Source organism: Hylobates moloch, unplaced genomic scaffold, assembly GCF_009828535.3.
Source record: "Hylobates moloch isolate HMO894 unplaced genomic scaffold, HMol_V3 SCAFFOLD_5, whole genome shotgun sequence".
In the NCBI taxonomy this organism is placed as follows: domain Eukaryota; kingdom Metazoa; phylum Chordata; class Mammalia; order Primates; family Hylobatidae; genus Hylobates; species Hylobates moloch.
Window position 1 is genome coordinate 87,264,316 of NW_026652280.1, and position 16,434 is coordinate 87,280,749.

Sequence of the window (16,434 nt, forward strand, 5' to 3'; positions counted from 1 at the left end):
GTGCTGGGATTACAGGCATGAGTCACCGCGCCTAGCCAGCCCTACTTCTTAAATGGGCCTGAGGCACGCAGTGCTGAGAGCTCGCTGAGGTCTATGGAGGAAGGGCACAGATGGGATCGGGGCCTGGGCGTCCTGGCCGGCCCCGAAGGCCACCTCCACAGAGTTTCCATGTACAGTGGGGTGGCCTTGCAGAGGGGTGCAGCTGTGCGTCAGGCCAGAGCCAGCTGCAGGGGCCACAGACAGGGTGTCATCAGCAGTACAAGTAACCCCTGCTGTCCATTGAACACCTACTGTGTGCCTGGGTTCAGAAAGGCACCCTGTGGTGGCTTTTAAAGAATTAAGCTGCCCGCCTAAAGCGGGGAATGTGGCCTTCTTTTTCATTTAAGTCACCAACTGTTTTATACATCCGTGCCCCTAAATTCTTCAGTTTTAGGCAAAGATGAGAGGGCTGCCCAGGCTTCATTTGCCCAACAAAACCACACTTCACTTGTGAGGCTGTGTTCCCTCACCAGGGTCCCCAGCAAGGGGGTGCGAGTGTTTAGTACCACAGGGAGGGCTGGCGCGGTGGCTCACGCCTATAATCCCAGCACTCTGGGAACTCCTCACTGAGGTCAGGAGTTCGAGACCAGCCTGGCCAACATAGTGAAATCCCATCCCTACTAAAAATACAAAATTAGCCGGGCGTGGTAGCAGGCGCCTGTAGTCCCAACTACTCAGGAGGCTGAGGAAGGAGAATCGTTTGAATCTGAGAGGCAGAGGTTGCAGTGAGCCAAGATCACGCCACTGTACTCTAGCCTGGGCGACAGAGCAGGACTCTCTCTCTCAAAAACAACAATAACGGCCGGGCGTGGTGGCTCACGCCTGTAATCCCAGCACTTTGGGAGGCCGAGATGGGCATATCACGAGGTCAGGAGATTGAGACCATCCTGGCTAACATGGTAAAACCCTGTCTCTACTAAAAATACAAAAAATTAGTGTGGTAGCAGGCGCCTGTAGTCCCAGCTACTTGGGAGGCTGAGGAAGGAGAATGGCGTGAACCTGGGAGGCGGAGCTTGCAGTGAGCCAAGATGGCGCCACTGCACTCCAGCCTGGGCGACAGAGCGAGACTCCATCTCAGAACAAAACAAAAAACAAAACAAAACAAAACACAGTAACAGCAACAACAGCAAAACCCACAGGGAGGTTCTATGTCTTGGGGCCTGGTCATAGGCATCCCACCTTGCTGGGGGGCCATTTCCCCTTGAGTCTGACATGTGGAAAGCAGGTCAAGTTGCTCACTCAAGGTCATTCAGTGACAAGATGGGGCTGGGAGCTGGAGTCAGGTCTGTCTGCCGAGGGAGCAGGCGCACAGCCCGTTGGATGGCACTGCCTGCCTGGGGAGTGGCCATGCAGCCATGGGCCTAAGGTTGTGGTGGGGTGTGGGGGCAGAGGCAGGCAGTGGGGGGCTACAGGAGAGGCTGGCTGGCACTGGGGGATGGGAGAGGAAGGGACCCGCCTGCAGGTCCCTTCCTGAGGCCGGCACTGACTTGGTTACTCTCTGGCTGCCCTGACCCCAGGCAGAGCAGCGACTTCCCTGTTTTAGAGCTGAGCAGACGGAGCCCCTGACTGCAGGCCAAGGTGCCTGCCAGCTGCTCCTGGCGGGCCACAGCCTCTCTGCGCTCGCTGGAAGGTCCCAGGCACTGTGCAGGTGACAGCGGCAGGCCTCAGGTTCCAGCAGAGCCAGCATTGGGCCCAGCCACTTCCCTTGTGCTTTGTGACCCTATGGTCGCTTGGCACAGGATCCCGGGTCAAGGTGCTGGGCTGCGGTTGCGGCATTTGCCCCACCTGGGGGCAGCGGAGAAACTTAACCAATTGCTAAACAACAAAAATAATCTAGCCGCCTGCCAGCTGGGAAGCCACTGCGGCCAGGCTGTTTATGGCCTTGGGATCTGCGCAGTGGACAGCGGCCTGCACTGTGACCCCGTTCACCCTGCGTGCCCCAGGCCTGGGAGGTGGCTGAAGCCCTCTGCCTCCTGTAAGGGCACCTGAGAAGGAGACCCTGGAGCTGGGAGCAGAGCTAGGGGTGGGCATCCGGGCAGCAGAGGCTGATTCTCAGCTTTCCGCGGATCTCAGCTTTCTGCTACCCGTGTGAAAAGAAGCCAGGAGAACACAGCCGTCCTGGGTTGGTGCTGGCTGTGGCGGGAGGCCTGCGGTGGGAGCCTCCGGCGGGCACTGGACCTTTCCTGGGTGGCCTGTGGCCTGGGAACTGCACTTGGTTTGGTACAGGAAGGTTGTGACATCCACTCTGTCTGCAGGGATGGCCAGGGTCCTGCGGCTGGCTGATGAGGTGGGATGGAGGTGTCCGGGGCTGCCCTGCCTCCTTTTGCCAAAATAATAAAAATTATCTTGTTTGTTGTGAAAAAACCTGTTTTCCCACATTGGGGCATGGAGGGTATTAACTTTGATGACCTTCTGAGTTCCTGCACACTGGTGACCTGTTGGCAGGGTCTCTTCCTGGCTCTGGCAGGGGTGGCTCAGGCTGCTGGGCGACCATGTGCTGGCCAGATAGTTCCTGGGGCTGCAGGTGGCTTCTTTTGCCCCATCCCTCCCATCCCCTGTCATTCTTTCTGTCAACACATCTCAGACCCTGGACACCGAATGAGCCGTCAGTACCACCCCAGGGCAATTCAGTGGAGGGGTAGGTGGCTTGTTCCCCCACATTGCCCCGGGAAGAGGACCCTGTCCCCAGCATCCTGACCCACCTCCCTTAGAGACTGAGAGCCTCTAAGGATAAACCCGTTCACCCGTGTTTCAGAGGCTTTTTTCTTTCCTCTTAAATAACATTTATACGTTCGCTGTAGCAAGGAAAACATTATAAAAAATAGTGAAGAAAATAGAAATTACCCATAATTTTGCCACCCAGAGTTAGTTGTGTCCATGTATCTTGTGCATGTTTTTTCTGTTTACATATCAAAATCGACTTTTAAGGTCAGGCGCGGTGGCTCACGCCTGTAATCCCAACACTTTGGGAGGCTGGAGTCGGCGGGGGCGCTGTGGATCACTCAAGATCAGGAGTTCGAGACCAGCCTGGCCAACATGGTGAAACTCCATCTCTACTAAAAATAAAAGATTAGCCAGGCATGGTGGTGGGTGCCTGTAATCCCAGCTACTCAGGAGGCTGAGGCAGGAGAATCACTTGAACCCAGGAGGCAGAGGTTGCAGTGAGCCAAGATCACGCCACTGCACTCTAGCTGGGTGACAGAGCGAGACTCTGTCTCAAAATAAAAAAATAAAAAAATAAATAAGTAAATGGACTTTTAGGAGATTCGTTCAAACAATGTGTGTAATGTTGTGTCTGAGTCTTTTTCATTTATCGTTCATACAAATTCCGACATCATTAACTGTTCTTCAGAGCGTGCTGTTTTCGTGTCTGTGTCATCACCCATCACCTTGAATGCCCTCGTTTAGGTAAAATAAGTACATTTTATTCAAAAATATTTGGGGACATTTGGGTTGTTTCCAGGTTCTTGGTCTTGAGTTTTGCTATTCTCATGGAGCTATGGTGGTGTCTGGTTGCAGGAACCTCCATGCGTTCCAGCTGCTGCTTCTGCCTGTGTTTAGAGAGGAAACGCTAGGGTCCACGGCTCCCGGGCTGCTGACTAGGAAGCCTGAGGTGCTTTACAGCCCTTCTGGAAGCAGGAGATGCCCTCACTTAAGTGTCAGACAGGCCTTTCCACCTCACCGGCAGCTCCGGGCAGCTCCCTTCTGTTTGCAGATGACTGAGAAGTTACCCATTTTCCACATTTACTGACTGCTCTTTCTCCTGTTAATTTGTATTTATAGTCTTTGCTCATTTATTGCTAGGGTTTTGGTGTTGTCCCTATTGACTTGTACGCCTTTTAATTTTTTAAACAACATTAATAGACTTCATTTTTTTAAAGCAGTTTTAAGTTTGCAGAAAAATCAAGGGACAAGTACGGAGAGTTCCTTCCACCCGCTCTCCTCCTCTGCTCCTTCCCACCTCCCCTCCTTCCTCCATTGTAATTTTCTTTCTGATATTATAAAAGTCACGCATGGCTGGGCGCGGTGGCTCACGCCTGTAATCCCAGCACATTGGGAGGCCGAGGCAGGTAGATCACCTGAGGTCAGGAGTTCGAGACCAGCCTGGCCAACATGGTGAAACCCCGTCTCTACTAAAAACACAAAAAATTAGCCAGGCGTGGTGGCGGACACCTGTAATCCCAGCTACTCAGGAGGCTGAGGCACGAGAATTGCTTGAACCTGGGAGGCAGAAGTTACAGTGAGTCAAGATCGCGCCACTGCACTCCAGCCTGGGCAATAAGAGTGAAGCTCCAGCTCAAAAACAAAGTCATACACGCTTCTTGTAGGAGGGTCATTTGGCCGAGGGGCCAGATGGCTCACCGTCTAGTTGGGACAGGCCATGAGCTTGGAATGCTTTTTATATATTTACATGGTTGAGAAGAAAATCGGGAGAATAATGTTTTGGGACATGGGAAAATGACACGGAATTCGCATTTTAGTGTCCATAAATGAAGTTTTGTTTGCTCCCAGCTGTGTTGACTGAGGCAGGCTGCCTTCCCACAGCTGCGGCAGAGCTGAGGAGGCGGGAAGGAGACCGTGCAGGCCGCAGCACCGAAAATATTTGCTCTCTGGCCCTTCGCAGAGTGCTTGCCGACCTCTGTCCGACAGCTAGAAGGAAGGATAGGACCCGTCCGACGATAACCACTGTTGACATTTGAGCGCGTTTCCTTCCCGGCTTTTGTGTGAGAGTGGCAGTCTGTTTGCTTTTGTGGTTGGGATCTGCTGCACGCACGGCGGGCTGTTTGCATGAGGCTTCCTGGAGGACAGGGCTGGGCTCGGAGCTGCACGCAGTGGGGGGTGTCCTGCACGCAGTGGGGCCTCAGAAGAGAGCTGTGGTGGGTGGGGCAATGCCAACGCTGGTGGGTGCCAGGCCTCCACGCTCAGATCAGCCCCGGCGACAGGTTTGGGCCACCCTCTCTCCCGCCTCTGTGCAGTGGCCCAGGCCGTCCCCTCTTCCTGGCACGCTTGCCTCTGGCCTTCCACTGAAGCGCTCCTCTTACCCTCTGCTCCTGGCTGGGTACGTTGAATTGTGTCCCTCAAGGAGATATGCTGAAAGTCTAACCCCAGGAACCTGTGTATGTGATCTAATTTGGAAACAGGGTCTTGGCAGATGTAATCAAGCGAGGACGAGGTCACCCTGGAGTAGGGGGCCTGTATCCACGGTGCTGATGTTCTCATAAGAGCAGGAGAGCAGACACTGACACTCAGGGGTGAAGGCTTCATGGAGTCAGAGCAGGGCTTAGTGCGATGGCGGCCACAAGCCAAGGAACTCCAAGTATTTCCTGCAACACCAGAAGCTGGAAGAGGCCAGGAAGGATCCTCCCCTGGAGCCTTCAGAGGGAGTCTGTCGCTGCAGACGTCTTGACTTTTGACTTCGGGGATGCATGTCTTGGGGTGTGGGGAGGTACATTTCTGATGTTAGAAGCCACCTGGTTGGCAGTGATGTGTCATGGGAGCCCCTCGCAGGTTCTGTGTGTCCATGTGGTTGGGGACAGAGGTGGGCAGGGACGGACGGTGCCGAGGTGGGCAGGGACGGACGGTGCTGAGCTGGACATGTCTGTGACATTGGGCCATCCCTTGGGACTGCTTTTTTGTTTTGAGGACAAGGCTGCCTGCCAGGAAGCTGTGCCCTGCCTGGCCCTTGCCCCAAGCCCCTTCCCTGTGCTTGGCCTCGCAGAAGGGATGTCACCCTTCTCTCCTGCATGTGTGCAGGGAGGAAGGGGAGAGGTCAGGAGCCTGCCTGGAGGAGGCTCCGGCGAGGGGAAGGTTTCACTTTCAGGCAACGTTGCGGGGCTGGCTATTTGTTTAAACAACCCCAAAGAAAACCATTTGGCCAAACTGTTAGTTTCCACACAATTTACTTCCTTGGTGTTTAAATAAACTCCTACCAAGGCTCTGTAGCTGGTCCCAGGGAAGGAGTTGGCCTCTCTTCTTTATAGCCTGGCACAGTCAGTCCCCTGCACCTGCCCCTCCCAACCCCAGGCCTGCTTCCCCGTGGCCATGGCTGCTGCCCGGACCTCTCTACACACAGAACCTCCTGGAGGCCAGCTATGGGCACCAGCCTTGGCAGGCCTCTGGCAGAGCCCAGGCTGCTGGCGCTCTCTCTGCAGCTGCTCCCTGCTGGCTTGGCTGGACAAAGTCCTCACCACCACTGGGGTCACCTCTGTGCTGGTCACAGCTCACTCAGACCTTCAGGCAAATGGGTTGGGTCCTGCCTCTCTCCCAGGTGTCTCAGTCTCTGCAAAACTCAAAAACCTCAGAGGACTTGCAGCCTGAGGGGTGTCAGAGACTCCTCCTTGGAGTCAGTAAACACCTACAGATTCACTCCAGCAGTGAAAGGACTGCTTCGCCACAGAGGTTTGATTTACTCCTAAGTAATTGGAAGGGATGCTGAGAATGGGTTCCTGATGGTGGGACTGGAGGCCCTCTGCTGACCTAGTTAACAGAGGGCTAGGGCTGGGTGTGCTCAGCCCCTCAAGGTTCTAGGCCCATTTGGGACACCCCACCAGAACCTGCCACAACCTGTCACGTGGTGATAGCTGCCTAAATCCCAGAGGCTCTTGAGCTGGAGAGCAGACCTCTCAATCCCAGCAGGTCCCCCGCACAGACCCCATAACCCTAGCCTGCCTTCAGAGTACAGTTGGTGGCTGTGTATTCACGGATGGTGTCGTTCACCTGAGGTCTCTGCCCTGTGACCCCAAGGGAGTCCTGAGGGCAGATCCCAAGTCTATTTCGTCCACCCCTCCTTCCCTAGCAGCGGGTCCAGGGCCTGGCCTGAAGTAGATTCCCACAGAGATACTGGTGGGATGATGAAGGCAGCCAGGCGGCAAGTGAAAAATGCACTTCCTGCATGTGCTGGCTCCTGGGATTGAAGTGTTTGAGGAAGTGAAGTGAAGTGAGCTTTCCTCTTGCGGCTGTGTGTCCTTGGGCCGGGAGCCTACCATCTCTGAGCATCGAGGTCCTTGTCAGTAGAATGGGGCATCCTCATAGCTTGAGGGGTGGTGTGTGAAAATTGTGCTATTGTGTTACTTTAATGATTTTTTTTTTTTGAGGCAGAGTGTCCGTCTGTCGCCCAGGCTGCAGTGCAGTGGTGCTACCTCGGCTCACTGCAAGCTCCGCCTCCCGGGTTCACACCATTCTTCTGCCTCAGCCTCCCGAGTAGCTGGGACTACAGGCGCCCGCCACCAGGCTCAGCTAATTTTTTTTTTTTTGTATTTTTAGTAAAGATGGGGTTTCACTGTGTTAGCCAGCATGGTCTCGATCTCCTGACCTCGTGATCCACCTGCCTTGGCCTCCCAAAGTGCTGGGATTACAGGTGTGAGCCGTCGCGCCTGGCCGATTTTTTTTTTTTTTTTTTTTTTTGAGACAGAGTCTTGTCCCAACGCGCAGACTGGAGTACAGTGGTGCGATCTCAGCTCATTGCAGCCTCTGCCTCCTGGGTTCAAGTGATTCTTCTGCCTCAGCCTTCCAAGTAACTGGGATTACAGGAGTGTGCCACCGGGCCCGGCATATTTTTCTATTTTTAGTAGAGATGGGGTTTTGCCATGTTGGCCAGGCTGGTCTTGAACTCCTGACCTCAGGTGATCTGCCTGCCTCGGCCTCCCAAAGTGCTGGGATTACAAGCATGAGCCACTGCGCCCGGCCTACTTTAGTGATTTCTTAGGAGGACAGAGGGAACAGGCTGGCAAGGCAGGCTTGGAATGTGTTTTGGGATCGAGTGCCGGTTTCTGTCTGGCACTGGCATTCTCTGTGGGGCCACGATGGACACACTGCTGAGGTCAAGCGTGATTCGTCTCGCGCTGTGCCTGGCAGTCTCATTGGAAAGTTCTGTAGACACTGTGTGGACGGGGCTCTTCCCGGCCAAGCCCTTGGGGACCTTCCAGGACTGTGATCTCCCCACTGTGGCTGTTAAGTAGGGACCTTTTGTGAAGTGGAGTCTCTGGTCCTCCAAGTCATAGCTAGAGAGGGACTCAGGCATCGCCAAGCCTGGCTGATTATTCACTGGATGAGGAGACAGGCCCAGAGAGGGGCAGGAACCTGCCCGAGGTCACCCAGCAGGCCCCAGAGGTTTTGGTCTCGGATTCTCCCGCTCATCCCTGGATGTAGTGCTGCTGCGGGTGTGGGGCTGTGCTGGGGGCTGTGGAGAGCAGGGGGCTTGTGCCAGGACCCCAGTGAGCCAGTGGGGGTGGCGCCCTTGCCGTGGGGCAGACTGTTGGTACGGGGCGGCCATCCACTGGGGTGTGGGGAGGAACAGCTTCCCTGAGGAGGAAGTGGCGGTGCTGTGTGACCTGGGCCTTGAAGGACAGGTCCATTGTCAACAGAACATTTTGGGAGTGGAGCCTAGAGGGAGAAAATTTGTTGAAATTCAGAGATTCCCCTCCCCTTGCCAGTACACACCAAATCAGATGCCTCTGACCAGATCTGAATTTGGCTCTCAGAGATTTCCATTGTAGCTGGGCACTTGGGGAACCTTCCAAGTGCTGCCTCCGCCTCTCCCCAGCGTGCCTGCCTCAGTTTCCCCAGCCCTGGGCCCGTGTCTCTGTCGCCATCACCTGGGCGCCCTCTAGTGGAGGAATCAGATTATGCACTCCGGGGCTTGGAGCAGGAGTCAGGAGGGGCTCCTGCCCTTTCTTGAAACGTTGGACGCTGGGATCCTGGAACAGTCTCTGCATTCCTCCTGGCAAGAGCCAGAGCCTGGGCACAGGGGACCGTCTGTTGTTTGAAGGCTGCAGCCAGGCAGGGCACTCAGGGAACCTGGCAGTTGGCTGCAGGGCCAGGTCTAGGGGCCAGGGCATCAGGGAGGCTCTGGGCTGGTTCAGCCCCAGGCCCCTTTGCAGACTGTGACCTGGGCCCCTGTGCAGGGGCATGGCCACAGGACGCTGGGAGGAGTCTCTGACCCTGACCTTCTTGGCTCTGTGCATCGTTGAGACCAGAAAGGTCTGGAACAAATGAGTAGATGATGCCCTAACCTAGGAAGGGAGCCACATCCTGACCCCAGCAACCTCGGGAAGGATCTGTCAGGATTATGGGGCACCCTGGGGGCCCCAAGTCTGTGTGGGCCTCCACTTGCAATTTCTGCAGGAAGCTCTGATAAATCCCAACTGGGGGTCCTAGGACATAGTCAGAAATGCTGATGCCGCCGTGTGTGGAGCTCCGGGCCCTGGGGGTCAGGAGCATGCGGAGGGTGGGCCACGGGGGTTCAGAAGAAGAGAATCCCGTAACCCCCACCCCCTAAACTGAAGCCCACTTGAGGGCCATGGCTGAAAGGTTGGGGGGTCTCCATGCGTCCTGTGGAGTGGGTGGTGAGGAGTCCTTGGGTTTGCACGCCGCTGGGCCTGAGCGGCGGGACCCCGTCCACAGCTGCTCCCTGGGCCCTGCTGCTCAGATGTCCTCAGAGTGTTGCTGTGGCCACCGAGGGAGCCCGAGTTGAGCTTCTCTTGTGCTGGTCGTACGCTGTCAGGTCACGCTGGTGAGTTAGGCAGGGCACAGATGCCCGGCACAGAGAGAACTTTCCTTGGGGATTTAACACATGCAAGCCTTGAGGGCTGGCATATCCTGCCCTCAGCTAGAGAGGGGGCTTTTATTTGAGACCAGAATCACCTGAGCATCCTCCTGTCCCCAGCTGTCTCTAGCCTGTCTGCAGGGACGTCCTGAGAGGACCAGGCTGTCCCCTCATCCACCTGCCTAAGTGCCACTCTGAACCCTGTTCACCCGTGCTGTGGAGGGGCGTGACCTCAAGCTGCTCAGCCAGCAGCAGGCTTGGCCCTGGGGGGCAGCAGAGACCCAGGTGGCTGTGGGGTGGGTGCTTCGTGGCGTGGTTCTGAAACTTAGTTGGAAGTGTGTGGACAGTGCCTTGCCTGTTCTCTGTGGGACGCTATTTAGAAACGAGGTCTGAGTTACTGGGGTTCATCGCTATGTTCTGATGGCCCAGCTGTGTGGAGGCCGCGGTGGAGCCCCGTCCAAGGAGCCAGGGCCCTGGGTCTAGCCGTGACCAGGACGCATGCCCCAGCGGTGCTTCTCGTCTCGCACCTGTGTTGCCTGGTGTGTCAAGTGGTCGTGAAACGCTGTGTCCACTCTTGGTGTTCCTGAAAGTGCCCCCGGGTCTCAGGCCTCAGAACCAGGGTTTCCCTTCATCTCGGTGGCCCGAGAGCATCTGGGCAGTTGAGCAAAGAGGGCAATTCACTTGACGGGTGCATCTGGCCCTGCCTAGGAGCTCCCCAGCACGGTGCTGGGGCCTGAAGCTGCCCCCAGGTGGTGGAGGAGAGGGAGAGATGAAGTGGCGTCGAGCTGGGCAGGAAAGGTGAGCCCCTGCAAGGTGGGCGTGCTGGGGACACTGAGCAGCACGGTAGGAGCTGGGTCTGCAGCCTGGTACCTGGCTGGTTGGGGCCGGGTTGTGGTTGGGGCTGGTTTGTGGCCAGGAGAGGGGCTGGCAGGAGACAAGGGGGACTATGAGGCAGCTCCCACCCAGCAGTTGCAGCCCGATGGCCTGGCTGTGTGGCTCTCAGCTGCGTGCATAACCTCTCTGTGCCTCAGATCTCCCATCTGTAAAATGAGGAAACAAACAATGCCAGCCTCCCAGAGCTGTCGTGAGGATGAACGAGTGACCATGTAGCATGGGCTGGTTGCGTGTCACCTAACATCACCAGCCTTTGCAAGGAGAGCCCTGGGGGCCTGGCTGAGTCTTTCCCTTGCCCAGCCCACCCCAGGCCTAGTCTTGTGCCTGCTGCAGGCCCTTGACTCCTGACCCCACTGCATCTGTCTCCACAGGAGCCGAGGAGGTGCTGCTGCTGGCCCGGCGGACGGACCTACGGAGGATCTCGCTGGACACGCCGGACTTCACTGACATCGTGCTCCAGGTGGACGACATCCGGCATGCCATTGCCATCGACTACGACCCGCTGGAGGGCTACGTCTACTGGACAGATGACGAGGTGCGGGCCATCCGCAGGGCATACCTGGACGGGTCTGGGGCGCAGACGCTGGTCAACACCGAGATCAACGACCCCGATGGCATCGCGGTCGACTGGGTGGCCCGAAACCTCTACTGGACCGACACAGGCACGGACCGCATTGAGGTGACGCGCCTTAATGGCACCTCCCGCAAGATCCTGGTGTCGGAGGACCTGGACGAGCCCCGAGCCATCGCACTGCACCCCGTGATGGGGTAAGTCGGGTGGGGGCTGGGGCCTGGAGCCAGGGCCAGGCCGAGCACAGGCGAGAGGGAGATTGACCTGGACCTGTCATTCTGGAACACTGTCTTGCATCAGAACCCGGAGGAGGGCTTGTTAAAACACCAGCAGCTGGGCCCCACCCCCAGAGCGGTGATTCAGGAGCCCCAGGGCGGGGCTGAAGACTTGGGTTTCTAACAAGCACCCCGGTGGTCTGGTGCTGCCACTGGGTCCATGCGTAGAAAGCCCTGGAGACCTGGAGTGAGCCCTTTGTTCCCCTGGCTTCAGTTTCCTCATCTGTAGAATGGAATGGTCCACCTGGGTGATTTCCAGGATGTCAGTAGTGACAGTAAAGGCAGCCTCTGTGACACTGACCACAGTACAGGCCAGGCCTCTTTTTTTTTTTTTTTTTGAGATGGAGTCTCACTGTGTTGCCCAGGCTGGAGTGCAGTGGTGCGATCTCAGCTCACTACACCCTCTGCCTCCTGGGCTCAAGTGATTCTCCTGCCTCAGCCTCCTGAGTAGCTGGGATTACAGGCGCCTGCCACTGTGCTCGGCTAATGTTTGTATTTTTGGTAGAGATGGGGTTTCACTATCTTGGCCAGGGTGGTCTCAAACTCCTGACCTCAGGTGATCCACCTGCCTCAGCCTCCCAAAGTGCTGGGATTACAGGCGTGAGCCACCGCTCCCCGTCAGGCCAGGCCTCTTTTAACACTTTGCACGCCATGGGTCTTTTCATCCAGGGGGGTAGGTACGGTTGTGCAGTTGAGGACACTGAAGCCCAGAGAGGCTCAGGGACTTGCCCAGGGTCACACAGCAGGATGTGGCAGGTGTGGGGCTGGGCCTGGCAGCGTGGCTCCAGCTTTCCAGCATAGAAGTCTGTGAAAGCAGAGAGTTTGTTGGTCGGTAGGGGAGCCTTTCTGAGACCTGCCCCAGCGGCTCAGAGGGTAGTAGCCAGGGGCCTTCCTGGGGGCTCATAACCCAGAACACTGAATGGGAAAACCCTGATGGAGGAGGCGCAGTGGAGCTGTGGGTGCCGATGGGAAGTCCCAGAGGAGCTGGGAGGTCAGTAGTGGTGCTGCCCTCTGTGGAGCACTTAGTGCGCACCAGGTGTGTTTCCAGGTTCATGGCCCTGGGACCTGAAGTTCAGAAGGTGAAGTAACTTGCCCAGGGTGCTCGTTGGGCAGCGGCGGGCAGAGGATTTGCGGGCTGTGGAGCCTGTGCTCGTGGCCCGGCCCTGGGGTTTGTGAGTATGCTGGCCGGGGAGCTTTTCCTGCAACTGGACTGGTGTCTAGGAGCCAGCATGTCAGGCAGCAGGCAGCGGGAGCACAGCAGGCAGAGGGCGGGGCTCCAGCAGCCCTCCGTGGACCCTGGGGCACGGAGGCATGTGAGAGAGGGCTGCTCCATGGCAGTGGCTGAAGGACTGGGTTGTTCCCCGAGGAGGGCGGATGAGGGTAAGAAGTGGGGTCCCCAGGGGCTTTAGCAAGAGGAGGCACAGGAACTGGTTGCCAGCTACAGTGAAGGGAACATGGCCCTGAGGTCAGGAGCTTGGTCAAGTCACTGTCTACATGGGCTTCGGTGTCCTCATCTGTGAAAGAGGAAGGGATGGGGAAGCTGACTCCAAGGTCCCTCCTAGCCCTGGTTTCATGAGTCTGAGGATCCCAGGGAAATGGGCTTGGCAGTCTGACCTGTGAGGTCGTGAGGTCCAGGGTGGGGCACCGAGCTGGAAGCGGGAGGCAGAGGGGCTGGCTGGCTGGGTCAGACACAGCTGAAGCAGAGGCTGTGACCTGGGGCCTCAGAACCTCCACCCCTGAGCTGCCACCCCAGGATCTGGGTTCTTTCCTTGGGGGGCCCCAGGGAACAAGTCACCTGTCCTTTCCATAGGGGAGCCCTTCAGCTATGTACAGAAGGTTCTGCTCTGCCCCTTCCTCCCTCTAGGTGCTCAGCTCCTCCAGCCCACCAGTCAGATGTGAGGCTGCCCCAGACCCCAGACAAGGTCATTTCTGTCCACTGACATTTGGGATGGGAGATGAGCTCCTGGCCCCTGAGAGTCCAGGGGCTGGTGCGGGAAGCCTGCACAGGGTGGAAGTGGGCTTCCCTGTCCCAGGGGAGCCCCCAGGCACTCAGGTCACTGGGCTTGCCGCTGGCATGCTCAGTCCTCCAGCACTTACTGACACCAACATTTACAAACACCAACATTGACCGACACCGACATTTACCGACACTGACATTTACCAACACTATTTACCAACACTGACATCTACTGACACTGGCATCTACCAACAGCGACATATACCGACACTGACATTTACCAACACTGACATTTACCGACACCGACATTTACCGACACCGACATTTACCAACACCAGCATCTGCCAGCACTGACATTGACCGACACTGGCATTTACTGACACTGACATTTACCGACACCGACATTTACCAACACCGACATTTACCAACACCAGCATCTACCAACACTGACATTGACTGACACTGGCATTTACTGACACTGACATTTACCAACACTGACATCTACTGACACCAACATCTACTGACACTGGCATCTACTGACACCAACATTTACCAATACCAACATTTGCCAACATTGACATTTACCAACACTGACATCTACTGACATGGCATCTACCAACACTGACATTTACCAACCCCAGCATCTACTGACACCAACATTTACCAACAGCGACATTTACCAACATCATTTACCAACACCAACGTTTACCGACACCGAAATTTACCGACACTGAAATTTACTGACACTGACGTTTACCTACACCGACATTTACCGACACTGGTATTTACTGACACTGATATTTACCGACACTGATATTTACCAACACTGACATCTACTGACACTGGCATCTACTGACACCAATGCCAGCATCTACCAACACCGACATTTACCAACTCCGACGTTTACCGACACTGACATTTACCACCATTGACATTTACTGACAGTGACCATTTACTGACACTGGCATCTACCAACACCGGCATCTACCGACACCGACATTTACCGACACCAACATCTACCAACATTGACATTTACTGACACTGACATCTACTGACATGGCATCTACCAACACCGACATTTACCAACACCAGTATCTACCGACACTGACATTTACAAACGCCAGCATCTACCAATGCCGATATTTACCAACACTGACATTTACCAACACTGACATCTACTTACACTGGCATTTACCAACACTGACATTTACCAACACCGACATTTACCAACACTGATATTTACCAACACTGACATCTACTGACACTGGCATCTACCGACACCGACGCCAGCATCTACCAACACCAACATTTACCAACACTGACATTTACCAGCATTGACATTTACTGACACCGACATCTACTGACACCGACATTTACCAACACCAGCATCTACCGTCACCGACATTTACCAACACTGACATTTACCAACACCGGCATTTACCAACACCGATGTTTACCAGCGCCGACGTTTACTGACGCCAGCATCTACCAACACCGACATTTACCGACACTGACATTTACTGACACTGACATCTACCGATACTGGCATCTATTGACACTGATATTTACCAATGCCAACATCTACCGACACTGACGTTTACCAACACCGACATTTACCGACGCCAGTATTTACTGACATCAACATTTAGCCATGTGATGGGGGCCAGCTTGGGGGCAGGCCTTGTTCTTGGCACTGGGGATGCTGCAGAGACCAGACAGACTCATGGGGTCATGGACTTCTGCTTCTTCTCCAGCCTCATGTACTGGACAGACTGGGGAGAGAACCCTAAAATCGAGTGTGCCAACCTGGACGGGCAGGAGCGGCGTGTGCTGGTCAATGCCTCCCTCGGGTGGCCCAACGGCCTGGCCCTGGACCTGCAGGAGGGGAAGCTTTACTGGGGAGACGCCAAGACAGACAAGATCGAGGTGAGGCTCCTGTGGACGTGTTTGATCCAGGAGGCCTGGCCCTGCCCGGCTGTCCCTGGGCTCCCGAGAGGCCAGGCCTGGCCACCCCCTGCAGTCAGATGTATGTATCGGCGAGGCACCGATGGGTGCCTGTGCTCTGCTATTTGGCCACATGGAATGCTTGAGAAAATAGTTACAATACTTTCTGACAAAAACGCCTTGAGAGGGTAGTGCTACACAACGTCCTGTGGTTACGTAAGATGTTATCATTCGGCCGGGCGCCTGTAGTCACAGCTACTTGGAGACTGAGGTGGGAGGATTGCTGGAGTCCAAGAGTTTGAGGCCAGCCCGGGCAAAGGGGACACAGGAATCCTCTGCACTGCTTTTGCCACTTACTGTGAGACTTAAGTTATTTCACAATACAAAATTAAGACAAAAAATTAATCACATATCCACTGCCCTGCTTAAGACAGAAGACATGGGTGTCGTTGAAGCCAGAGGCAGCTGCTGGCCTGAGTTTGGTGATTGGTTCCCAAGCAGTTGAAGGCAGTTTTGTTTTTCCATAGATGTCTGTTCTCCCTATGCTGGGTGCAGCCTTGCCCTGCCGCTGTGGTCGGGTCTCAGTGGCCTCGTCCCGTGGACGCAGCCTCGCCCTGCCGCGGTGGTCGGGTTTCAGTGGCCTTGTCCCGTGGGTGTGCTTTGGCAGCTTGCTTTTTGCTCACTTATGGAGCCTCTCTTGAGCTTTTTTGTTTGTTTTTTTGTTTGATTGTTTGTTTGTTTTTGTCGTTGTTGTTGTTGCCTAGGCTGGAGTTCAGTGGTGTGATCTCAGCTCACTGCAACCTCCGCCTCCCGGATTCACACCATTCTCCTGCCTCAGCCTCCTGTGTAGCTGGGATTATAGGCACCCACCACCACGCCCGGCTAATTTTTGTATTTTTAGTAGAGATGGGTTTCACGATGTTGGCCAGGCTGGTCTGGAACTCCTGGCCCCATGTGATCCACCTGCCTCGGCCTCCCAAAGTGCTGGGATTACAGGCGTGAGCCACTGTGCCCTGCCTCTATTGAGCATATTTTGAGGTGCTCTTGGTGCCAGTGATATGTTAATTACATGTGTCCCCATCACACCATCGTCACTCATTGAGGTGACGTTGGTGCCTCTCCTCGGAGTGGATGCCTCCCTCTGTTTCCAGCAACTTCTGAAGGCTTTTCCTGAGCCGCATCAGTCCTCGTTGACATCACCATTGGGGTC

The 16,434-nt window shown here is 55.6% G+C and overlaps 1 protein-coding gene across 1 annotated transcript in view; it reads left to right on the top strand.

Annotated features, from left to right (window-relative positions):
* Positions 1 to 16,434, top strand: part of LRP5 (LDL receptor related protein 5) — a 138,449-nt gene that overhangs the window by 63,612 nt on the left and 58,403 nt on the right. Inside the window, exons 6-7 of the mRNA XM_032153698.2 lie at positions 10,849 to 11,245; positions 15,035 to 15,206. Of these exons, the coding sequence (XP_032009589.1) occupies positions 10,849 to 11,245; positions 15,035 to 15,206 (569 nt within the window). The remainder of the gene's footprint in view (positions 1 to 10,848; positions 11,246 to 15,034; positions 15,207 to 16,434) is intronic.